The sequence below is a fragment of the Sinocyclocheilus anshuiensis genome, unplaced genomic scaffold, assembly GCF_001515605.1.
Source record: "Sinocyclocheilus anshuiensis isolate Anshui unplaced genomic scaffold, SAMN03320099.WGS_v1.1 scaffold555, whole genome shotgun sequence".
In the NCBI taxonomy this organism is placed as follows: Eukaryota; Metazoa; Chordata; class Actinopteri; order Cypriniformes; family Cyprinidae; genus Sinocyclocheilus; species Sinocyclocheilus anshuiensis.
In genome coordinates, this window is record NW_015552571.1 from 266846 (window position 1) to 294805 (window position 27960).

A 27960-nucleotide genomic window follows, 5' to 3' on the forward strand; every position below is an offset into this window, starting at 1 on the left:
GCTTCGGATTCTAGAGAGCATTTGATTGGACAGAAAGTTTGATGAGAAGCTGAAGTACGATGTGACGTCAAAAAAAATTGTTGAGCCGTTTTGGCGGAAGTGACGAACTGCAAGCTTTGAATGCTTATATCTTCTAAATGCGAATTTTGTCACTGTTTTGGAGCACACTGCCTTATAGATAACCTTAAGGCTAACATATTGATACTAACACCCAAAAAACTTTAATTTTGATTTCATGGGGACTTTAAGAGTGGCCAGATTTTTAATTGTCTCTTACGCTATTTAATAAAAAAAAATACAGTAAAAACAATAATATTATAACAGTTTAATAACTGTTTATAACTGTTTTATATTTGAATATATTTTAAAATGTTTTTTTAATCAGTCATCATTTACTCACCTTCATGTTGTTAGAAAAACCCATATGACCTTCCTTTGTGGATGTAATAAAAGTAGATGTAAAATGTCCAAGCTGCTTTTTTCTATACATTGAAAGTGAATGGTGATCATGGTTGTACTTAGTCTCCATTTACATTCACTGTATGGAATATCTCTTTTAAAAAGTCATACAGGTCTAAGACAACATGACAGATTTAAAGATAATTTTTGGGTTAACTGTCACTTTAAGTAGGAAGCAGAAAAGGAAAACATTTTGATTTTATTTTCTCTAGTCCATTTTTTTGTTACTGTATTTTATTTTCAGCACGCGTGTGGGTCCTTGGGCAGTAAAGCCCCTAGCGCCTCTGGGGAGCTGTAGAGAAGAAGAACAATTTACAGCGTGCAGTAAACCCCTCAATTAATCATGTGTCAGCGGCATGGCCCCACACAGGGAGAGGTGGAAATGAATTTTCATTCTGTGCTATTCGTCTCTCTGAGTTCATCGCTTATGTTTATTAGTCACTTTTTTATATCCCATCCCCCCATCATTTTTCTGCTCCCCCTCCCCAAGGGGTGCTCGTCTTCAGACGTCCACCCTGCCACGCGACCAACCTGAGGAGAGGACAGATGGCAAACACACACACACATACATAGAGAACAAGGGCCTGGAGGCTGCCCATGTGTAGTGTCACATGACAGAGGAACACTGTTGATTTCCTCTGGGACAACTGGTGATTATTACAGGTCCTATTTACCACACGTGTGGCTGAGGATAAATGTACCCATGCTCACACACATACACCTTCCTCCTGTAACCTGAGGTGAGGTGGATAAGAACTTCATTCTGAAACCATTTTATATAGATTTCATAGAGGGCAGCAAGGGCACATTAAATTGATCAAAATTGATTGTAAAAACATTCATATTCATGTTACAAAAGATTTATATTTCAAATAAATGCATTTCTTTTGAACTTTCTATTCATCAGAGAATCCTGAAGAAAAAAAATGAATCACGGTTTCCACAAATATGATTATGCAGCACAAATTTTTTCAACATTGATAAAAGGAATGTTTCTCGCCCACAAACACAGTATATTAGAATGATTTATGAAGGATCATATGACACTGAAGACTGAAATAATGGCTGCTGAAAATTCAGTTTTGCCATCACAGGAATAAATTACCTATTAAAATATGTTAAAATAGAAAACAGTTATTTTATATTGTAATATTTACTGTATTTTTAATCAAATAAATGCAGCCTTGCAGAATCTAAAATACTTCTTTTTTTTTTTTGATCTTACCACACCAAACTTTTGAATGGCAGTGTATAATAATGTCTCATCTCTCAATTTAAAAAAATGTGTTCACAGTAATGCGTATTATGTAAAAATGACTGTTTACCAGCTCTGCATAGTCATGTTAAAATAGATATTGAAAATTGAATACAACCTGTTATAAATAAGATCCCAGTATTTTAAACACATAGTCTATAGTAAAAAAAAAAAGTGTATTAAAACATTTATCCCCATGTAATGCTTTGCTCCTTGGACGTCCATTGGAATGGAATGGAACTGAAATTGTTATATTCTCTTATTTTCATTTGCCAGCATGGCAACCTGAATTAAACTAAAATATTCCTTTAACATATGTGACCCTGGACCACAAAACCAGTCTTAAGTCGCTGGGGTATATTTGTAGCAATAGCATTATTAATATAGGCCTACATTGTATGGGTCAAAATTATTGATTTTTCTTTTATGCCAAAAATCATTAGGACATTAAGTAAAGATCATGTTCCATGAAGATATTTAGTAAATTTCTTACTGTAAATATATCAAAACTTAATTTTTGATTAGTAATATGCATTGCTAAGAACTTCATTTGGACAACTTTAAAGGCGATTTTCTCAATATTTAGAGTTTTTTGCACCCTCAGATTCCAGATTTTCAAATAGTTGTATCTCGGCCAAATATTGGCCTATCCTAACAAACCATGCATCAATGGAAAGCTTATTTATTTCCGGCTTTCAGATGATCTATAAATCTCAATTTCAAAAAATTTTACCCTTATGACTGGTTTTGTGGTCCAGGGTCACATATATGACTCCCATTTGAAGTTTAAGAATAAAAAAATTGATTACCACAGCATAGTTCTGTTCTTACCATAGTGCAGTGCGGTCTGTCCTTCATCATCCTGTGAGAGAAAAAAAAAAAGAAGTTTAGAGTTATAAAAGATATGGACCATTACAACTACTCAACTATTGTGAAACTCTTTATAGACACTTTCTAATCTTTCTCCATAATGACTTAGATTCCAAAAAGAACCATAAAACAAACAAACATGTTCAAGTGTAAGGCCTGCCTGCTGAGTTCAACTACCACCACATGATGCAGCCTAAAACAGGTGATTTCAACTTGGAAAGGATTAAGAGAACTGATTAAACATTGATTTCCTGTCAGATAAAAAATGAGATCCTTTAATCTCCAAAACAGACTTTTGAACAAATGACCAGGATCAGAGGAGCTTGAGGACTTTGTTTAGATAGACATATAAACCAGTTTAATATGAACAAACCTTTGACCTGCGTGCTCAACGAGGCTATGAGGCCATCATGGTGTATGTGCATAAAGGTCTAGGATGATCTATTGATTGTCCCCTGCAGGGACCGTGTCCGATGCATTAGCCACGGAGACCGAGGGCATCAAACAACAATAGATGCTTATACAACAGGCCCAATCTGCCTGGTGTGCTGGTGACAAATTGCCACAGCTTGTGGTATCAGAGGTGCGATGCAGAGAAAGCCATATTTAGGGCAAGGATTAAGGATCCTGCGTGTGTGTGGATATAAATCCAGTGGAATGCAACACTCGAGGGGTCGGGAAGTTCTGCGGATGACACATGTCATGGGGCTAAATTATATTTTAATTGCTACTTCAGTGTGCTTTCTCACCCTAATAATGATGACAAACGGCATTATTGTTTTGGCTGGGTGGTTGGTGGAGATCATCAGAACCCAATGAGAACTACAGAGAGAGTTTTTATGACATGTCGCACGTTTGCCCCTCTGACACAACATCAGCCTGCATTATCCTCCATAGACGATATCATTAGCCCACTGTACAGACTCTTGCACAGAGGATTTACTCTACAGGTCATGCATAGTGTTTAAATAGGCATTTGACCGTAGACTTGTTATCATATTGAAAAGCTTACAGTGTAACTGTAAGTAAAAAATACTGAATTATTAAATAAAACAGAGCATTTTAATGCTGAATTTAAGTCACACCTGGCTATAAGTCGGATTAGGCCAAAATGACATTGTTAAAGTCATTTACAAACATTATAAACACTACAAACTTGCATTTTAGTTCTTGTTACTCTACAAATTTAACATTATTCAGAATAGAACAGAATTTTGAAAATTAAGTATAAATTAACATATTAGTATAAATTACATATATTAAGTTCCTGTATAAATAACTTGCATATGTATATTATAAACACCAAGCATAAAGCGTACGTGAAATTTAAATCGCATAAAATGCGAAGGGCCACAAATTACCATTTGCATCATCAGACTTTATTAAAGAAAATATTTGCAGTTTTAATAAAAAATAAAATCTGGAACAAAAAAATTGAGTTTTGCTATATTAATAAAAAAAAATGCATTCATACTCAAAAGTATTGAACAAACTCTACATTCAAACAAAACATTCTTGAGCAAATAGAGTTCACAAATTTCTTTAGAGAAAAGGATTATTTTTCCTGTTTATGCCCAAAATAGGGTGGAGTGCACATCACTGAGTGCTAAACACATGTAATCTGTTTCATACTGGACACCAGAGGGCGCCCTCACGTGGAAACTACACATAGATATCACAGACATAATAGAACTCCTGACGCTCCAAGAAATCCCTAATTTGAGCAAAGGCATCTAGCTATAGCTATGACTGAATAAAAAGAAGATATAAACGCTTAAACTGATCAAACATTAATACAGTAAACACACGAATGACAATATATGGTTTATCTGTGTTCTTCAAGCCATCTCTGGTATTTTCATAAAAATAAAGTATATTTATAATCCAATGCTAATCCAACGCTGGCCGTCTGTTGAGTACCCCTTTGGAATATAAGATGCAGCACATTTCTGATGATAAAAATCGTGTTTTATGTTCTGGAAAATATGGTATAGTAACATTTCTCTGTCCGCTATTTGAGCTTGTTGCAATACATTCTGGGAAACATGATGCTGCAAAACAAGGTATTTCGCAGATTATATTTTGAAACAAGCTTTGCATCAGGAGAGCCTATAATGCCTTAAAATGCCTTAAAAAGTAGGTTTCGGAACAGCCATTATCAATTATCAAAAAGTGATGCTATCGTTCAGAACTTTGTTCTTTTAAGCTGTAACCGAGTGAAATTTCTTCTCCAAAGTAGTGAGCCAAGGTGGATGGCCTTGTCAGTCAGATGCTGCTTAAGTCTGATCCCATTGTTCCTAATACAAAAATCTTCATCGCACCAGGGCCAGGGCTCTCAAACGATCCTAGAGTCAGATGCTATTGTTTATGGAGAGGCGAGAGAGCGACTCCAGGGGCTCTCTGATTGGATTAGCTGGTTAAAATCCCACTAGACGAACAGAATACTGATGCAGTCTCTCTCCTCACCTTCTCTGATACAGTTACTTCCCTCTGAACAGGATACGGAGTACACGAATATCGGTTAACATAATAAAATGCGACAACACAAACAGACATAGCTGTTTTTGTTTTTGTTTTTTAATTAATAATAAACATTTTATGTTTTAATTTTCACATTTTCTTGTGATGCAAGAAAGATAAGAAAATAATTTTCATAAATTTGATTATATATTAAAAACACTCTTATATTCACCATGATGTCCATAGTTTTCACCAAAATTCTATAGTTACTACAATAATTTTTTGCAACTGTGATAAAACTGTGGTAACTTAAAACCAACAAAAAATGGTTTGATTTTAACGTTGCAACAATAACTATTAACTATGCTATTTTGACAGAACACATCACGGTAAGGGAAACATTGCAACTTAAAATCATATTATAAATACGTGATTAAATACAGAAATTAGTCAGTTAGAATATATATTGTTATGACACATGCACTGTTAAAAAATCAAAAGAAAAAATGAGCAAAATTCTTTTTCCTTCTCGATAGAATAAAGAGTGGCAGATGTTTATGAGAATGCTCGATACAGGATATGGAGATGCACATAAATACATATAGCCATAATTAAACAGTCGAAACATAATCTTCTTTCACTAATCTTGTGTGCAGGCAACATCTGCATTGGCCCAGAGCTCTAGAGTATGGACACAAGAGGCAGTGTGAGGACGGAGACAGCAGACAAACAGGTTGGCTCGAACATAAACGGCTATGATTCATGGGAAATGGATATAGACATACACCTGTTAAAGTTAGTTTATTCGCACTAGCAGAATCAGTACTGAAGAAATTCATAAGTTTGCTGAACACTTATTGGATGCTTCTCCTTCACTATCTCCTTACTATTACTCAACTAACTCATTTCAACAAAAAACAAAAAATAAAATAATTCTTAGGCTGATTTTCTAATTTAGCAAATTAAAAACATGCAGCTCTGTGTGTGAGTGCATGTATGTGTAAGCGCCTGCTTATATGTATTTATGTGTGTGCGTATTTGTGAGGGGGTCAGAGACTAATGTCTCTAGAGCAGTCTGATGGAATCAGGCATAAATTGGATTGTCCTCCATTTGGTTTTCAAGGGAGCAGCGGAAAAGTCAAATAAGAAGCCAGCATAGCATTTTTCCCGAGAAAACTCCATCCTAATTGGGAAACTACATAGAAAGAAACTGCTAGACCTCTAGGTTTCCTTGCATTGCAGAAAACATAAATATCCCAGAGACATGTGTGAGAGAATACATATATAAATATATATATATATATATTTGTATACAAAAACCAATTCACATCCCAATGTGGATCATAGAAACTTATATTATTGAAAGACAGGAAAAAAAGCAGTAGGGTTCAAAAGTCCACGATGAGAACCTGTGATTCAAAATTTATATTAATTTTTCTACTCTTGTTTTTATGCTGACAATAGCAGTAAGTTAAATGCAGTGCACTTTGGTACAAAATACATTACCACTGAAAAAAAGTTTTTTTATTTTAAAAGAAATTAATACTTTTATTCAGCAAGGATGCATTAAAATGATCAAAAGTGACAGTAAAGACATTAATGATGTTTTAACCAATGTTCTTTTGAACTTTCTATTCAACAAAGAATCCTGAAAATAGTCATGTTTCCCTAAAACATATTAAGCAGCACAACTGTTTTTAACATTGATAATAACAAGAGAGAACACCAAATCAGTATTTCTGAAGGATCATGTAACATGATCCTAAATATTCACCTATACCATTACAGGAATACATTATTTTTAAAATTCTATTCAAATGGAAAACAGTTTAAATTGAAATAATATTTCACCATACTACTGTTTTACTGGATTTTTGATTAAATAAATGCAGCCTTGCTGAGCATAAGAGGCTTCTTTAAAAAACATTTAAACAATCTTACCAACTCCAAGCTTTTGACTGGTATACAAGCTTATACAATCTAAACTCTTCTATTCACATCAACAAGCCATCACAGATCGGCATCAATATACACTCAAAAGTGTACTCGAACACTTCTCTTTCCCATTACTGTCAATGTATTTCAATCCATTCAGGGAGCATCGTCTAATCAGACTAACCCAAAGAGACCTCAAAACAGCCCTCTGATGACAACACAGAGTGGAAAGACACAGGAAGAAAGTGAAAACAACAATATAAAAGTGATTAGTGGAATAAGGACAGTGTATCAGGGTAAAGTGGGGAAAAAAAAAAAAGAGTAAGAAATGGAAGAGAAATAGCAAAGATGAAGTGAAATGTAATAGTAAAACGGATTAGACTATGTTTCTGAGGCATCTGTGGTAGAGACTGTGCAGTCGTACCATATGTGTAGGCTTCAACGGGAGCTGGCATACATACGCTGCCCACCAGGTCACTAAAAGCTTTCATGTTTTCATACCAGCACAACCCGGCAGTTCCCGGTGGCATATGGTAGGTGTGCTGGGAGCCACCATCACAGCTTTATCTAGCACGACTAAATCTCTCACAGGAACACCCTTTCTCTCTTTATCTCCCTCTCTCGCTTGCTTTCTTTCCCTCTGCTGTCCCGGACAGAAACATTAAACAAATGGGGAAAAATGCACATGCAATTATGATTTATGATGACTGTATGCAGGGAGCGCAGGGTTTTTTAATGACCCTGGCAGTAGACAGGAGGAGGAGAGAGGGATAGACAGAGGAGTGAATCGATATAACCACACGGCATTCATATGCAGATACGCTTATGATGAGCAGGTCCCATTAATCAGAGCATGCAGAAAATGCAGCCGCATGCATGATCATAACACCTATAGTCTTACACAGATATAATACAAGATTTATGAATATCTGGGTTTCTTCTTCTTTACACTAAAGAAGTTCTTGTCCTTTTGCATATATTAAACTAAGATATTCAAGCTGCAAAGAGGGAATGGATTATTGTTATGCAGTATCTTTAGTAATGTTCAAAAATGACTAAAAGCTGGTCTTATAATAGGTATTTATGGTATAATAAACTGAGAATTTTTTGTCAAATCTAGGCACTCAATTCTAATTTTTTGAAACATTCATAATTTAAACATTGATAACATTAAGATTAATTTCTTGAGCACCAAATCAGCATATTCAAATGATTTCTGAAGGATCATGTGACACTGAATACTGGAGTAATGGTTGCAGAAAATTCAGTTTTACTGCATTTATAAAATGTAAATTGTAATATTTCACAATATTACTGTTTTTTAACTATATTTTTGATCAAATAATTGCAGCCTTGGTGAGCATAAAAGACTTCTTTCAAAATGTTACAGAAAGTGAGAAACACTAATTAACACCACAAAACATCAAAGAATGTTTGATGTTTTCTGATGTTTGTGATGTTTTCTTACCGAAAATTCTGTAATTTCCTGATGATATAATTAAGGACCTTAATACATTAGCAATTAAAACAATATGTGACCCTGGTCCACAAAACCAGTCATAAGTAGCACGGGTATATTTGTAGCAATAGCCAACAATACATTGTATGGGTCAAAATTATTGATTTTTCTTTTATGCCAAAAATCATTAGGATATTAAGTAAAGATCATGTTCCATGAAGATATTTTGTACATTTCCTACCGCACATATATTAAAACTTAATTTCTGATTAAATATGCATTGCTAAGGACTTCATTTGGACAGTTTTTGTTTTGTTACTTTATTTTTTTCCTCCTTTTTTTCAAACAACATTTTTTTTCAGCAAATTTCCAGTTTTAAAGGAAATTTTCTCAATATTAACATTTTTTCGCACTCTTAGATTCCAGATTTTCAAATAGTTGTATATCGGCCAAATATTGTCCTATCCTAACAAACCATACATCAATGGAAAGATTATTCAGATTTCAGACGATGTATATATCTCAATTTTAGGAAATAGACCCTCAATTTTCAATGAGAGAAAGGAAAATTGTAATTAAATTAAGGAGTACCTGGAATATGTCTTAAATTGCTGGTGTACCGTGTAAGTGCATAACACCTGGGGAAAAATACAAAATGGCAATATCTTTTCAAACCCAAGTAGAAAACAAACACTCCTACAACACTGTGATTACAGAAAACTAAAGAATAAATAAAAACCACAAAACAATAAAAAAGTGAGTTTAATATTTTAACTAATTAAGACATATATGAAGAAGACAGGAAAATACTGCATTGTAGGACTGACCCATATGAGTGTGCAGACAAGGGTACTTTCTCGTTGGGAGAGCTGTGTTAAAAGGATCAGGCGGGTGGACCGCTCCTAATTGAATCTATTTCACCTCTGTGTGCAGTGTGTTAACCTTGCCAGCCAGTCTGTGTGTGTGAGGGTTAGCCTGTCAGTGCATATCACTCAATCCCAAAATGTCCTTGACAAACCCTCTGTAAAGATCATGTCAGGCTTTTTCCCCTCACAGTACCATCTCAAAACACTCGAACATCTTCACTGAGGCCGTTCAACAGAGGGCATCCATCATACCACAATCAATTATCAACATAATGCAGATGATGGATTCTATACAATAAAACAGAATCTGAAATCTGATTGGATGGTTTGGAGCGACTGTAAAAATATACACCTGTAACCGCACATCAATTCTGTATTAAAGCAGTCTATATACAGTATGAACAATACCAATCACATTTTGGATAATGAAGTATATTATTTGATGGATGAAGTTATTATAATGTAATTATTTATTGAACACTGGTCAATTTTTATCATACTACTGCTGCTGCCATTGCATAAAAGAAAAAAAATCATTCAAGTTACCAAAGGCTCTTGTGACGTAGGCCTATTATTTTACTAAATCCTTATTCCTGAGAATAAATATGCACCTAAATTGAAAATATAAACAACGACATTATCTGCATGTAGATATCTTGCCTAACAGACTTAAATTTGTGCCTTAGCAGTAAAAAAAACACAAATTGAGAGAGATATAGAAAGATGTAGACACATTGTTTCCAAGGAAACACTTATGGAGGACGGGGCTGTTTAAGTTGGCTGTAATATTCAGAGGGAGATTGATTAGTAGCAGCACGACTGATTGATTTTTTTTTTCTTTTACTGTCAATCCTGGAGGCAGAGCAGCGTTCACCTCTCTTCTCTCTAATGCACAACAGCATACGTATGTTAATCAGCTGCATAACCAGCACTCACGCCTTCCTACAACCGCATTAAATCATTGTCTGGGTTTTGTTTTTGTTCTTCTTGAATTAGTTACTCTCTTTTCCCATTGACAGTCCTTGGGTAAACGCAGAGCATTTAAAAAGAAGCGCAAATGAAAACAAAACACATTCGTGGAATTCAGTCCCGCCCCCCTCTTGTCTGTGTCTGCGTCTCAGTGTCCACCCCAAGGGACGTCTTAGGATCCATTAAGCAATTTCGCATGAGACAAGAGTGGCGGAGAATTACCATGGGCAAGTCCAGGATCATCAGAGCAGTTCAAAAAGAAATACATAAAATAAATAAATGCATAAACCGCTCTAATATGAAAATCAATGTTGCAGGCTCAAGCTAAATCGCTGTGGGGGGGAAGAACTAATAAACCACAGGCAAGTTCTGCCCCTGCTGGGAAATATGCTCAATCTCTCTCTCCCTCTTTCTCAGCACACAGCTGTGGACAGCTTTAATGTCCTTCACAATTTATGTGGATGGTTTGAAAACAGGAAGAAAACTGTTGAGTTGTACGTATTGTGGCAAGGCGGCAGGAAGAAGGAGAAACAGATGGTTCTGGAGAGGCTTTTCATCAGAGGAGTTTAGCTGCCTGCAGCTAGAATGAAACACTTCGTCGAGAATGAATTGAACCCGCTGATAGCGTCGTTTATTTTCATGTGCTTTCTGCATTTTAGCACACGATTCACTGAGGGAATTATGCAAATCAGGAGATGGCGCAAAAATATGTGCCGAATTGTGCGATTTCGCCGGCTGGCCATTTTGCAGGCCTGTCTGGTGTACTTTAATGGGACTTGCAGCAATGTGTCAGTGTTTTTGTTCTTAAACACAGTTGCATGTGTATATTTCTCATGCTTTTATACAAAGTGGTTTACATTGTGTTCTCTTGGTATCAAACCAATGACCTTGGTGTCAAGTCATCTTTATTTATATAGCGCAGTGTTGCCAAGTTGGGCTACTTCAACACTGTTGCTGCGGGTTGTTTTTCATGTCCACGGGTTGAAGCGACTCCAATAACATGATGTTTATCCCCTGCAATGCGAATTTTAGCAGGGGAACCCCACCAAAAATCATGTATTTTACCCCCCCCCCCAAACGCGATTTTTAACTGGGGACCCCCTCGAAACGCAATTGGGCTAGTTTTGGGCTAGCTTTGAGTAGAGATTGGGCAGGTTTTCTTGTGAAAACCTGGCAACCCTGATATAGCACTTCACACAATACAGATTCTGCTGCTAGCACCTTGGTCTACTTTTTGAGCTGTATCAGCATTTTAAAATAAAGTTTTACTTATTAATTTACAATGCGATATAAACATGGACCAGTTATGCTTTTCCTCCATCCATTAATGATCATAATTTGATAATTAATGCTGCTACAAACATTCAACTGTTTAAACAAAATTGCACTACACCTTTAAACAATGTTAAAGGGATACTCCACCCAAAAATGAAAATTCTGTCATCATTTACTCACCCTCATGCCATTCCAAACCTGTATGACATTCTTTCTGCTGTGAAACATAGAAGATATTTTGATGAATGTTGATAAACATTTTCGGTTCCTATTGACTTCAATAGTATATTTGTCCATACAGTGGAAGTCAATGGGAACTGTCTGGTTATCAATAAGTTCTACAGAGGAAAGAAAGATATACAGGCATGGAACGACACAAGGGTGAGCAAACGATGACAGAATTTTCATTTTGGGGTGGACTATGCCTTTAAATGTGACTTTTGTGAATAATAATCCATATTTATAAAATAAATTCCATAATAAAACCTAATTTACATAAAAAGTAGGTGAAAAGAATGACGATTATGCTAATGCTTACAGGATTCTTGTGGCTCAAAGAGCAAAGAATAGCACTGGCAACACTAAGGTCATAAGTTTAATTCCCAGGAAATGCATGAACTGGTTCCAAATATAAAAGTTAATAATTAGCCTGAATTGATTTGCAAAGTGTTCGTAAATCACTTGTCTGCTAGGGAGAATGCTGGAAGTCAAACTAGAACCATAAACAAATATTTGATCAATTCTATTTCACCTACTAAATGATGAACAACACAAAACATGTTTCACTTATAAATTAAAAAACAAAAACAAAATGCAGAGCAGGGACTTCTAGGAACATAATTAAACAATGATTTGCACAGATTGCTTTTTTTCTTTGCTTTCGCTAAAATGAATTGAACTTCCCAATACTCGCAAAACTAGCAATCAAAACTAGAGAAACCAAAATCACTGACTGCCCTGTAGTGCTGCTCTCAGCTTCAAATGTTACCCTACAATGATTACAATTTGTATAGCAAAGCCAGCCTCAGATCAGAAGCAAAACTCTTCTGAATGAGCTGTAAGTGTGAGACTCTCAGGTGTTTCACCCATTGAGCCCCATTCTTATGCAGCCGGCGATTGGATGCCTCTCCTCTCCAATCTTATGACAGATTGCTTTGGGGATTTGTTATGACGTGGAGGATGGAACCATTTGTTATAGTGGACCTGTGGCGGCAGCAGCAGAAGGACCTGAATGTGTAAGAATGTTCTCAACAGGGAATTTTAAACAGTTGCTGGGATTAAGAAAGCGTGTAGAAACAACCATTTTTTTTCAAACCTACCTAATCTGTAGTCTTCCAACTACATCATTTCATGCATCATTTTAAAATAAAATGATGCAACAGGCGACATTTTGTAAAACCAATCAAACCCTTAAAACTGCTGTCAGGAACTAGCACGAATGCAAAACCTCAAATTATCTTTCCATTTCCACAGCGCCACTAAATTACCTGTAAATAAACAGCATCCTTTCTCTGTCCCAAACAATTCCTCACCATGAACTACTAGTAGCCCAGGCAGATATTTATCACTATTGATCTACCTGGTCCTCGCCAAGGCCTTTTGTTCTCTCGGCTCCAGGCTCTGACCTCAATTAAGTTATGAATTTCAATCTGATGGACTGAGAGCGTGTGGCCAGCGCAGCCGTGCAAGAAGGGGAGTGGATTAATTAGACACAGCGGCTCTGGGATTCACCCTCCACTGCTGGCGGCTCATGTTGTTTTCATAAGAAAACGCACACAGAGAGAGGAAGGACAAAGATGAGAGAGAAAGACAGAGAATTAACAATGCAAAAAAGCAAGCAAGCAGTGGCTCAGGCTAAATATTATAACTGCATTAAACTTGATGTTTCAAAAAAGTTCACAATATATCTGACTGGCAAATGAGTTAAAATACCAAACTGACTATATAAAAATCTTGCTTGCATTTCCAAATCATAATGCACTTTTGAGGCAGCAAAACATAGTATAAATTATTATTAATTAATGACCAACCACAAATCAGTATGCAAACAGACTTAAGAAGGAAGATCAACTGCAATTTAGCTTGCATAAATTATGATGCCGTCATCTCTGTCTGTCACTGTCTGTTTTGAATGCTTAGATGAAACTTCGAATTTTAAATCTTCAGTCTCAAATTTCTTAAAACCTATAACGTTTACAATGAGAAAAAATTGGTGTAGAAACAATTTTCATTAAAAATTTGCTAGTACTTTTCACAATTACAAAGAAACGGCAAGTAACACAATGAATTAAAAGTGAATTCTTAAAGAAGAAAGACTGAAATTATTTTTAAAATGTATCTTTTTATTTCCTTTTTTTGATACAGTGTACCAAGTTTTATGTCAAAGGCTGAAATGATCTACAAAACAATGTTTGAACTTAGTCTGTACATAAAGCTGTACACAAACTAAATTAATTGTGGAAGATTTATACTTGGGAGTTGGGACAGAATATTTGTAATATTTGTAGAAACCATTTGTGAGCTCAGAAATTGCTAATAAATTGAGCAATTAATTAAAAAGAAACAGCTAGTAACACACTGAATTAAACATGGAATTTTGAAGTTGAAATGTTTTCTTATAATCCAATAAGTTTAATTTACAACTTTGAAAAATCACTTTTTTGCTGCCTTCCAAGCAATGCAAAAAATAAACATTATACAGAGTGTTAATCATAATGTTTTATATTTTCACAGAAGTTTCACCAAAAGCATGCTTCTTTGTTTGAGAGAAGCGCTCATTAGTCAGGCCTTTGAGACTCACAAACATGCTTTGTGGTGTTAAGCTCATTAAGCTCTATGTGCCATGCTCTAATTTCTGATCATGCCACTAAAACTGTGTTTACATTGTTTAACATGCAAATAACTTGCAAAACATCTGCCCCTGAATGAATAAAGAACAGTTTAGAACTGTGTGTGTTTGTATACATCAATTTTAAGACCGAAGATACAACTAGGAGGTGCATAATTGCAGTAATAAGTTGAGCTTGACCAACACCTATGAATCAAATCTCTAATAAATGTTGTTTGTGTTCTGTTTGGTATTCACAGAAAATTGGATCCTGCATCAGCAGCTGTTCACACTGAAAGTATCAAAGTTGCTCACTAACATGGACCAATCAGCTGTGAGCTTGAGGTACTGCTACAACATGCAGAATATACTGTCATTCAAATGTTTTTAAAGAAATTGATACTTTTATTCAGTAAAGATGCATTAAACTTATCAAAAGTGACAAATGCTGTTCTTTTGAACTATATTTATCAAAGAATCTTAAAAGATATCTCAGTTTCCTCAAAAATGTTAAGCAGCACAACTGTTTTCAACATGTATAATATTGTTTTTTTAAGCAGCAAATCAGCATCAGAATGATTTCTAAAGAATCATGTGACACTGAAGACTGACGTAATGGCTGCTGAAAAATCAGCTTTGCCAACACATGAATAAATTACACTTTAAATAGAAAATATATTTTAGATTGTAATATTTCATGATATTACTGTTTTACTGTATTTTTTAATCCAATAAATGCAGCCTAGGTGAGGAATAGAGATATCTTGCGAAAACATTAAACATCTTTCCAGTATATGGTTAAAACTAATGGTTATTAGTTAGAAGATTTTTATTTTTTTTTTTAAATAATGAATTTCTTGCAAAACCATCAACACATATGATATTTGTAAATAAATAAATCCAACTTATTTCAAACATCAGAAATGTAAAAAAATAAAAGCATGTCATGATGACAAAAGCACAATGGATGCTTTCATTATAGACAGCTTCAGTGATTATAATGTGAATACTAAGGTTTTGATGCATCAGGCCTCTCATATAGACTCTCATGCACAAGAACACATGCCCATAGTTGACTGTGTTCTACTTCCTCTGCAGTGCAGTTGAAAACAACAGATGCATGAACTCCTGAACCCAGACTTTACCAATACAAATCTGACTCTACCACACATGAACTACATTCTATGAGCGTGAAAAACGGATCCCCCCCAAACTCTCCCATGTGTCCCAGTTCTGTTCAATTATGCAGAGAGAACTGAATATATGTTGTGTCGTTGTGATGTTGTCCAGGTGACTGTTGACAGGTGGCATATGAGCTAATCTGAGAGAACAAGCGGACTTTTTGCTCCTATTGTGGTTCCCCTTGATCCAGGATTACACCAAAACACCACCATATTCAAACTACCACATTCTCCATGACCACCGCATCCATCAGCTGATTAATTTCAATACAATTTTCATTGAAGACATAATAGCCTTTTTTCTCCCTTCCCCCATTTTCAATCAACAAATTAAAAATATAAACCACTTTTATCTTTATTCAACACTAAGCTGAAATCGGATCATAGGACAGATGCGTGAAAACACTGCCCTCGCTCACAGTTCATGGTTCACCCATTATTGGTCTATTGTAATATTTTCATTTATAATGTTCTACCTTTAGTCTTAGATTTTATATAATCAAAGTCACTTTGAAAATATGAATGTGTAAGTATCAGGAAACATTTATGAATAAGAAAATACATCTAAACTGAGCTATTGGTTTTTTTCTTTGTGTGCTTTTCAAATGCAGTCATGGCACACACTTGAAACTAATGAGTGGCTACGAAGTTTTATATTGCTATCAAATCACACTTCCTGAAAGTATTAACATAGGATAATAATTTTGGCAGGAGCAGTAGCATGATTTAATACGGCCATATTTTCTCTCATGCCACCTGAACGCTACTTAATAAATCTGCCCTCAATAATTCTCCTGCTGTAGTCCAGCAATATTCCCCTTCTGCTGGTCAGTGCAGTAAGCCAAAAGAACTTTGAAGGAATTCTGTAGATTATATAAGGCTGATCCAAAAAGAAGCAACAAAAAACAGGCCAATTTATGTCCAAATTAAAGTAATGATTTTATTTCCAAGGAAATACAACTCTTGGCTCAAAAATATATATGTATTACATATTTATTTATTTTCACATATTATAAAATATTAAATAATACATTTTATTATATATTTATGCTATACAAGGCCGGTGATAAAATGTGTTACATGATATAATATCACGTTATGTTGTCTATTTCAGCTCTAGTGGGGATTTCACATTAGTCTAACTGTTAAAATACAACAATAGAACAGCATTGATTGTTGTTGTCTAGGCCAAACATTTTCTCTCCATCCACACAATTAAGGTCCACAGCCACCAAAAAATAAATAAATAAAATAATAAAAAAGAGAGTCATTTGCAAATGTTCTGATTATATGGGTTGTATAATGCAAACAATTTGGCTGATTACTTCCAAATGATTTGTCTTAGCGAGAATCAGATCAAGCCAGTGACCGCATAACTGTACTTCACCGTATTAATTTCCCAATGCAGTATTCAGCCAGCTTAAAACAAAGCCAAATCTGCCATTATGACCTGTAGTGTTTTTTTAAATACAGCTACCTGCTTATAGTGTGTTGCTTAACGCCCACCGAGATGCTGATACGATATCTCTAAATGATTAAAGTCCAGCCGCTGCTAAGCTCAGGGATGTAGGATGGCAGCAGGACTTCCCAGTTCACGTTTCTCCTAGATTAGCGATGAGGAGCGTCTATCAGCTCTGGGATCAAAAAGTAAAATATGTACTTCTATACAAAATATATAGAAGTTCACAGTATTTCGCACAATTTTGAGATTTGCTGAAAATTACATTTAAGACTCTTATTAAATTATTAGGGTTTTTGAAGTTAAATTAACTTTAGTTGCATTATTTAGATTAATATGACAGCAAAGGTAATCTGAATGTTAAAATCTAGGAAATGAGCATGCACAATTAAATATTCATTATCAACTGATACAGTAAATAAAAGAAAACTCTTATATCGACCTATAACCAATATATTGTGCACCCAGAATACACAATATATTTGTCACCATATTGGATCCAGTATTGGTCAAATATTAGGACTATCAAATAAATAAAAAAATTCAATAAATGAATTGCATAATATGCAGATTAATTCATGAAATTAATTCCATTAATCTCAGAAGTTTATATATATTTTTTTAATTCCATATCAATGAACCGAAACCCATTACTTGTCTAACAGTTTGCAGCAATCCATTTTGCAATTGAATAAAAATGAATAAATATGTTAATTTCCTTTTTTTTACTTTCTTACACCAAACTTTAAAATGGTAGTCTGTCACAGTTTCCATAAAAATATTAAGCAGCAAAAACGGTTTTCAACATTGAAAATAATAAGAAATGTTTCTTGAGCAATAAGCATAAGTGCATAAGAGACTTAATTATAATATAATGTTTTTGCATTTTTGATCAAATGAATGCAGCCCTGGTGATCTTAAGAAACTTCTTTCAAAAACATAAACATCTTAAAGACACTAAACTTGTAAACAAAAAATCTAAATCTAAATAAATAAAGGCACATTTATATGTATAAAATCAGTAACCAGACTAATGATTAGCAATTTTAAAACATAACTGAGATTTAAATGAGGGCAAGAGTAATCTAAAATGTAAACATATAGAAAATGAACATGCGCCATTAAATATTCAATACCAACCAATACCAATATATTGTTTGTTTAATTCCATATCACTGAGCCTAAACCCATTACTTGTCTATAGTTCACAGCAATCGATATTGCAATTTCATTTGTCAATCTGTGTTTGTTGATGGACAAAATACTTATTTGCCATCACATCGGTTCTCAGCTATAGCATGAATACGATCGTCATTGTTGATCAGCCAGAATGTCTTAATGTGTGTTTACAGACTCACCTGGCTATTGATATCAGCGTTGTTCTGCAAGAGTAGAGACACCAGGTCTTTGTGGCCCCTGTCACACGCCCAGTGCAGGAGAGCCCGGCCCTGAAACACACAAATAATTCATTACCATCAAACTTCACAGAGTAAAAACTCATGGTGGATACAAATACAAAATCTCTGCGCAGACAGTTTAAATTTTTCGGCTCGGTTTTGCTTCAGACAATGCACAATACGTCTTTTAGTCAATCTAGGGCATTTGATCCCATAATTCAATCCCTTACTCTCGTTTAGATACAATTATTTAATAAACTCTCTTTCCGGCTTTGATACGGTGCATAAAAATGAGCACCAGCCAAGAGGCGTGGAGAATATTCAATAACATCCCGTATTTGCAAAGGACCTCTGCAACCCAAAACCATAGACGTGTCCACAGACCACACAACCTACAGGTCGAGTCCTTCAGATGGATGAATCCCTCTTCACCTCTAACACATTCATTTATTCCCTTTTGTTATGCGGACCTCTGTAAAGTTAACTTCACAATAGATTTCTCTCCTCCAGAAAAAATAAATTATGCACAACAATTTATAACTCAGAGCCTTTAGACCCAACTATTTAACGACGTGCTGACAGGATGAGTTCTTCTCTGGCCACCGTGCAGGCGAGAGAGAAGGGCATTGTGGGAGGGAAAGATCATGGGCGCTCCAGAAACAAATTGCAGTGGGACGGGAGACTCTTTAGCAGTGATTGATGCGGTTCTGGGGACAAAAAGAGAGCAGACCCTTGATCACCAGCACCGCCCCCCAGGCCTGAAGCCACTTGTCCCTATCAAGGCTGCAGAGTTCATTTTTCAGTGAAGGCCAATTAGATAAAGCCAACTCCTTAAGTCGTATTCCATGGCTGAAATGATATTGATCTCCACTGCTGCATGTTAAAATTGATATTTATGAGAGAGCCTGAAGCCTTACACCACAAGTTTTTTTTCTTTTTGGAGAGGAGGGTGTCCCCTGGACTGTTTGTCAAATTTTCATCAGAGATATAGCCAAACATTTTTCTTTTCTCCTACTCTACTCCCAAGACACACCATTCTCTGGATCCGTAGCCCTTGATTAACAAATTGTACTACAATGGCTTTTTGGACATGGTGCCATGATAATACTATGGCTTCTAGACATGATATTTTTGAAGCACCGTGTAAATAGAAAAGAATCGCACTTGCATATATACCATGGTATATATTAGAGCACCACTGTATTATTATTACACCCATTGTATTATATCACATCATTTTGGATTGACCAAAACTGAGTTACCAACTATGTTTTTTGTCAAACTTGTAATTAGAAGATACAAATAACAACCTAAATGATTTAAAAAGTGGTTTAAAAAGCTAAAAGTAGTTAGGAAGCTGCTGCTACATCTTTTTCAATTTCATATGTCATTTTATCATAACTTGTTTCTGCCTTGAAATGAGGTAATAGTAAAATTAGATATAAAATAAGAAAAGTTGCCATTATGAGAAATAAAGTAAACTGCAACTGCAAAGTAAAACGTCACTGTAAGTTATAAAGATATGACTTTAATAATAATTAGGTCAGTTTGGGGTCAGTACCTTTTTTTTTCTCCAAGAAATTAATCATTTTATCTAGCAATTATCAGTTTCCACAAAGATATTTAGAAGCACAACTGTTTTAAATATTTCGTGAGCACCAAATCAGCATATTAGAATGGCATCTGGCTGCTGAAAATTAAGTTTTGCCATCACAGGAATAAATTATATTTTAAATTATGTTCAAATATAATACAGTTATTTAAAATTGTAATTTTAACTGTATTTTTAATCAAATAAATGCAGCCTTGGTGAGCGTAAGACACTTCAGAAACATAAAAAAACCCCCAAAAAAACGTATAAACCCCAAACTTTTGAAAGGTAGTATGTATATATATGAATTTAAAGAAATTTTGAATAACTTAAGTATTTTGCTGTAAATAAAGACATGTATGAATCCATGTTGTTTTTGAAACAAATGATTTCCTAGGACATTTAACACTCAGTAATTAAGAAATTCTACTAAGATGTGAATGCAGAAAGGGCTAAAATCATCCTTCCAGTGACAATGTCTCAGCAAACATAACTATATCATCTTCCCCAATTTCCTTCTAGCTAAGCGGAAGAGCTGTAGAAACAGTAAAGATATAGAAATCCCACTGATTACACCTTCCTGTCCCGGGTGAGAGCTGTGGATTAAGTGTGACAGGCATGGACTCTACTGCGGGGCGGTACATTGAGCAAGGCTCAGTGCAGATGAATAGAAAACCTCTTGCTTTACAATGTCCATGCCAAAGAGGGTGGAGAGCTGCCGGCTCAATTGCCTGTAATTGATGGGGCTGTTCTAGCACAAACAGAGAGAGAAAAGGAAAGCAAGAAATTCTTGGGACATTTGCACAAATGAGTCCAGCCCTCTTTTGTTCAGTTAGAGGGGCTCGTGCCTATCAGAGGCGTGTGCAGACCTGTTGTCCACAGGGCATTTAAGGCATCACCATAATAAGACAGAAAAAACATGACACACAATGCATGTCATAACAAAGCAGCAGAAGAAACACCTAAATTCACACTGACCATTTAGGAAAAGCTCTTCGATGTGTCAGATGTAAGTGCATGTGTTAGAGCGCTGTTGTTTTCAGTTAACATGATCTAATTCAGAATGTGGTGGTAGAGTGATGGTATGAGGTTGTAATATCACAGTACTTTGAAATATACTGTTGAATTTAAAAAATGAATTTAATATAGACAATTTCCTTAATTGTTTTAAATTCCTATATAATGTAATTAATGTAAAACATTTGGACCCAACTGTATATTGAAAAAAAAAAAAACACTGTTTATTATCCTACTATTTATCATTTATAAATAACATTAATATTATTATTACTATTATAGCATCATCAAAATCTGAGACCACTAGTAAAATACTTACAATTAGTATTTTTTGTATTATTATAATAGCATTTTTTCCATTATATATTATATTATTAGAAAAAATTCTAATAAATAAATAATCAATTTCCCTCATTAGAAGTAAATAAAAAGTGTAAGATAATTCATGTCTTTAATCGTGCTGAAAACATCAAATGGCATTATGTTTAGAACAGAGCGCATACGTCACATCTGAATGCTGCAGTGAGTCAAAGCCACGCTGTCGGCGTTTAGGACTTCAGGTTGGAAGCGAGGCCTCATTTCTCACAAGTCTGACCTCGAGCATGTAGCGCAGCTTGACCACAAGCGCAAAGTGGAAGATGGGAAGATGGCAGAAACATACATAATACATATATACGTATATGTACATAAATACAGCAGATTTTAAAATTCAATAGTGCCCTCTACAGGTTAATCTGTTGAACTGCACTAGCAGGACAAACAATGGTGGATTGACAATGGCTGCCATCTGGCCGACCTGATGGTGCGCCAACTGGTTCCCCACTTTCAGAATTGGAGTGCTGAAAGAAATGAAACGGGCCAGTTGGTCACGATGATACATGAATAAAAATGGGTTGAGCGGGTGGATGGTGCATCCAGTGACCTTTGGAGTTTTAGATGTGTCGGAAATGCACGGATAGAGAGAGAGAAGTAGGGTGAAAGAGAGATGCTGTGCTTCGATTCACAGGGTCCCTACGCAGTGTTCACAGCTCCCTATACACTGAACAGGGATATCAAATTCACTTTCCTTGATTAAACTTCTTAACAAACACACTTGAGTCACACAGATTATCATTTTTGGGTATACTTGTGTAAATACATATATATATATATTACATAAAATAATAATAAAAAATACTACTATATAAAATATAGAAAATAATACTATCTGTAAGATGTTTTTGAAGGTGTCATGCTCAAAGGCTGAAATTATTTGACCAAAACATATAGTAAAAACAGTTATAATTTGAACTATTTTTACAATTTAAAGTAACAGTTTTCTATTTTAATATATATTAAAATGAAATGTATTTCTGTGATGGCAAAGCTGAATTTTCAGCAGCAATTACTCCAGTCTTCAGAGTCCTTCAGAAATCCTTCTAATGCTGTAAAATGTTTTTTATAATTTATAATAATAATTTATTATTAGCAAATTATATACAATGTGAAAATATGTAACATTTGATTACATTTGATAAATGTATCATTCTATTTATTTCATAAATTTAAACAATGAAAAGCCTACCTCTTCATCTCTTGTATTCACGTCCACTTTCTTGGAGCTGATGGCCTTGCTGACATGTTCGATGTTGTTCTCTCGGCAATAGTCAAAAATGTTTTTGTCCTCTTCCCTAAAGTCAAACACAACAAGAGAGAAAATACTCTGAAAGAATGTAAAGCAATGATCACACCAAACCTTTTACGAGATTTCATAGAAATCAATTAAAGAACATTTGAAATAGCATTAAATCGTAGTAAAGAATTAAGAAACACAATAGTCTAATATTAAATATTACATAACCAGGGTCAGGGCTGTCGCTAGAAATTCTAGGCCCAATAAATATATATTGCTGAGTGATCACCCAAGAAGGAAGATAATGCCAGACTAAACAGGGCTAAACTGATGTGCACAGGTGCCGCCAAAATCATGTTACTGGCAGGCGTCTCATGGTCACATGCTTATCCACCTCTGTGGATGCGCATTCTCAGGAGCCTGGCGCTCACCACAGCAGTTTTAATTATTTTCCTCTCTAATCACCTTGTGGCATTTGGGCCAAGCCAGTCAGGGCAGAGCGAGAGATCAAGAGAGAGAAAGAAAAGGGTTATAGGGGATGAGGTACAGTTGGTTGGAGAAATCCCATTAAGAGATTTACCCCTGCCCCTCTTGCCCATGCAGGATGGCAGATTAATTGCATTTGGAGCACTATTGTGTGGCCACCCCTCACTGTCATTACAGGGCCAGGGCAGATGAGACTGGCAGCGGATGGGACCTTCGTGCCTGAGAGATACAGGAAATAGACAGATTGGCCAACCTAAATGAACTGATTTCTGAGAGTGAATCAATGCAGTACAGAGTATTTCACTGTTATAGAATCAATACGCTGACACAAAATAATAAATATAATACATATTAAAAATATACATACAGTAGGGGAAAAGGAATGTGACAAACAGATTATTTTCATATTCTGAACAAAATACATCAATACATTAATCTACAAATCTACATAAAATTCAATAAACTACTCACAGTAAGACAAAAACATTTATAGCAGTTTCCACAAATAAGGTACAAACAATGGCCTGGAATTTAAGATTTTTTTTAATTTTATTATATTAAAATGTATAAAATAAATATGAATGAAAAAATTTATAATTAATGAATTATTATTTATTGAATTAATTAAAAAATTATAAATAAATAATTAATTAATATTTATTTTATTCATATTAAATTCATATTTATTTTAATTTGGCCTTAATTTTGTTATTTTCAAAATTAAAGTTAAATATGCTAAATTTATATAAAAAACTACTATGTCAGAATGGATACTGGAGTAGGAAATTTAGTTTAAATTAAGCTATTTTTAACACATGAAAAATAACATCAGACTATGTCACAGTTATGACATATTCATAATCATTTTATTTATTGTATTCATGAAGGTCCAGACCTCTGACTTGTGACAAGCCAAAATCACCATTTTAAGGGTGGAGGGGGGGTCATTTAAAACTAGCTACTTTTCACTCTAGCATCATACATGTAAGTAATACAATAGTTTATCCAACATATCTGAACAAATTCAAAAACTAACTTGTGTTTTAAAAAGTAATGGTACAACAAAGTGCACAGTTATCATGGAAATTGGCTTATGCCTATATATGCGTGCAGTAAACCTGGCCTTATCTCCGCTGTAGTAAATAAGGCTGAATATGTGAGTGTGTGTGGTCTTACCATGACCCAGTGTGTCTGTGCCATGTGGGCATCATTTGTCTCCCGGGGCAACTAATCAATAAAACTGCTCATTCGTCAGACTGATGCTGGTCTGTGCTTCTAAAGCCCGAGTACACACACGCACACAAGCACACGCTTACACCTGATTAATAGCCCACTGATAAACGACATGGCATCAGCGATGCCGCTGAGAATGCTGGGAAGGTCACTGGCTACTCTGTCATTCCACACCGCTTCATCAACATTTTCTGACTAGTGAGAGATCAAACGAAAGATCTATGTTGATGTTTTCACACACAGACTCCAATGCAGATTATAGATGTGAATCTGTGTAAATCTTCAAATATTAAAAAACAGATATTACAATATAACAAACAACTCTTTAGTACACAGCACGAGTCTTTCATGCTCACCAGGCCATGCTAAAGAGATCCTAAAAATGAAAAGTCTGTCATTTTTTACTCACCAAACATTTCCCATTGATTTTCATTGTATTTCTGTACATACAGTGGAAGTCAGTGGGAACCTGAAACTTTTTTGGTTACCAAAATATCATATGTTCCACGAAGAAAGTAAGTCAAACAGGTTTGAACAACATTAGGGTGAGTAAATGATGACAAAATTTTCATTTTGGGGTGAACTATTCCTTTAACACCATCAATCAGTGACAGGTAGAGCTGACACACAAACACATGCCACACCTTGTCCAAACAAGCACCGCCCTCCAAAATAGCCCGATATTCTGAAACTGACACCTCTGCTCCCATCAATCAGATCAGATCAATCTGATTTATCGCTCTCCAAGGCGTCCTCACAGAACAACTCATCTATCATGCATTCTTCAGAGGAGAAATATTCCTTATTCTTGACTCCTGCAGAACCACAGGGTTATGCAACTTATCAGCTGTTGTTTCCCAAGTGAGTTTAAGCTAAAAAAAATAAATAAAAATGAGATGGCCTTGGAGTTACAGGTCATCTGGTTTAGCAATCGGGCAATGCAGAAGCCATTAAGACTCTCTAATCAAATGCTAACGAGAGGTTTGAAAATGCAGGAGGGCTATCAATCACCGAGCTTGGAAATTGGAAAGCAGCGAAGCAGTCTGCATGGCAGTCTGATTGGGTCATGCACGAAACGGGCCGCTCAGCGAGCGACAAATGGGAGGAGAGGAGGGGGAACGGGATGTTAATTGCCTCTTTGCTTTTCCGTCCCCAATGAACGACTCACATTCTCCTGGGACACATCAAATTGGGGAATGAACCCCTGTTGCATTGATACTTCCATATAATTCTTTCATCCATCCATGCCTGGATCCATTTTACATTCTTATCATCGATATAATCATAAAAAAGTAATTAAACTCTACCACTTCCTGAGGCCTCTTCACCCCCTATGCATGCATACTAATACTGTTAATTTAAGAGAGGTAAAACCATGTGAATTCAGCCCTTAATTTGTCTTGTTAAATGGAAGAAGCAACGGGGCGTCTGGTATATGTGAGTTCCATGAGCAAGAAAATGAATTATGCCACACTGATGCAAGAGTGATCACTGGATCAAATAAAAAAAAACTGAAGGAAATTATAATAAAATCATCATATTCATAAGCAGGACTTATGTTACCTTATCTTTTCCTCTTGGTATAGAGAGCTAACCGCTGGCCCGCCGAATCCAGTTCGCTTCTCTCCTCCTCTTCGCTCTGATGACTGAAAGAAAGACACAAAGAATTATGTCACACACAAAGAAGAAACAGGAAACTTTCATAATGCCCGCAAATGAAGCCTAGAGATCCTTTTAAAGGTTTTAAAGGAGTAGTTCACTCAAAAATGAATAGTTGTTTGAAATGTACTCACCCTCAGGCCTTCCAAGATGTAGATGAGTTTGTTTCTTCATCTGAACAGGTTTGGACAAAAACTTGCTCACCAATGGATCCTTTGCAGTGAATGGGTGCCGCCATAATGAGAGTCCAAACAGCTGATAAAAACATCCACAAGTAATCCACACAACTCCAGTCCATCAATAAACGTCTTGTGAAAAACTGTGTTTGTAAGAATCTCCTGATTCAGATAAAACAACTATTTCACTGGAGAATGCAATATTATGGATAGAGGACTCATATTTTAACTAGAAGCAACAAACTGAAGTTAAAAACATCTTAATAATGTATTTGTTTATAACAAACACTTAACTTTTCACTTCACAAGCCATTAACTGATGACCTGGAGTCGTGTGGATTAATTGTGGATTATGGTGATGTTTTTATCAGCTGTTTGGATCCATTTGGATGCATTGATGTGCAAGTGATGTAATGCTAAATTTCTCGATGAAGAAACAAACTCATCTGCATCTTGGATGGCCTGAGGGTGAGTACATTTACAGCAGATTTCAAATTTCAAAAACATGACCGAAAACTGGCAGGACGCTGCACATGTTACTAAACTTGTACTAGACAGGTTTTGTATTTTTGACATTGTTATATTCACTTTTCTTCCCTTTTCAGACACAACAGCATTTGGCAACAGCGCACAAAGGACTCTGGGTATTCAAACCCGCTGAGGAATAGATTAATATTGCTTTGTGCGGCCAGCCAGCTCTATTATACAGCAATTTTCATTCAGTGACTTAATGTATTATCGTTTTGAGCAGAAAAGTGCTGCATCTGCACTTCTGCTTGAATAGTAGGCTTGTATTAAAATACCATAAATTCGTGCACTTTTCTTTTGTTCCTCCACAGCAGGTGCATATAACAACAGAAGTGCACAGGAGTATTGTCTAACCTCCCTCCCCGGCTTTATATCTCCATCGCGTAATGGAGTTTCCTGCCCTCTTTTAACACACTAACACAATCAGTTCATTCTGTAAGGTGGGGAATTTGTTTATGTGCTTTTGTGCCGGTCTGGATGGCAGTCAGATTGTGTTACCTGCAGCAGAATCAGTGAAAGGGATGTGTCTGTTCTGACATGGGGATTATGGGTAAAAAGCAATACGGCAGAGAGAGGATAGATAATGGAGAGAATACAAAAGCAAAAGAGAAAGGAAAAGAGTAAAGGTAGATAAAATTAAACATAAAGGAAAGGGTTTGAGTTAAATGACTCAAAATATATTTGGATATTATTTAATTTATGGTCTGTATAATCTGGAAATTTACTGTAGGAATAAAACTGTAATAAATTGCAGACACATTGCAGGCTGGTCTTAAACCTGCATCATTCATATAAGCACCATGACTCAATGGAACTTTGCAATAGCAACAAAGGTTTGCTTAAACATGATTGCATAATTCCCGAGGAAGTATATAATGAACATGAATCTACAGTTCCAATAGAAAAGGCATAGAAATGTAGCAACTCTATTTCTGATATCTTTTGAGTATTATTCTCAACATCTTTGTAAAAACTATGGGATATTTTTCTACTAGTTGTTTGAGAAGGATGCACAACCACAACTGCACAATCAGAGACTGCCCTCTTCTGGACATGTTATTCAGTAATATTACAGAACAATGCCTATAGTTTACCAAAAGGCAGATCCACTTACATACGTATAGTGTAATTGTAAAAACATACTAATTAATGTTATGCTTCATCTGAGAGCAAAAAAAAAAAAAAGCCAATCTCCAAGTTAAGAAGTGAAAATCTCTCCAAAACAATACAATGCAGATCTGTTTTC

General features: G+C 35.5%; 1 protein-coding gene across 3 annotated transcripts in view; it reads right to left on the reverse strand.

Annotated features, from left to right (window-relative positions):
• LOC107665066 (acyl-CoA-binding domain-containing protein 6) overlaps positions 1 to 27960 on the reverse strand; it is a 32401-nt gene that overhangs the window by 2033 nt on the left and 2408 nt on the right. For all 3 annotated transcript variants that reach the window (XM_016455817.1, XM_016455815.1, XM_016455816.1), the window contains 4 exons: positions 25915 to 25997; positions 22585 to 22690; positions 18374 to 18463; positions 2546 to 2576 (listed from right to left, as the gene is read on the reverse strand). In XM_016455817.1, coding sequence (XP_016311303.1) covers positions 2546 to 2576; positions 18374 to 18463; positions 22585 to 22690; positions 25915 to 25997 — 310 coding nt within the window. The remainder of the gene's footprint in view (positions 1 to 2545; positions 2577 to 18373; positions 18464 to 22584; positions 22691 to 25914; positions 25998 to 27960) is intronic.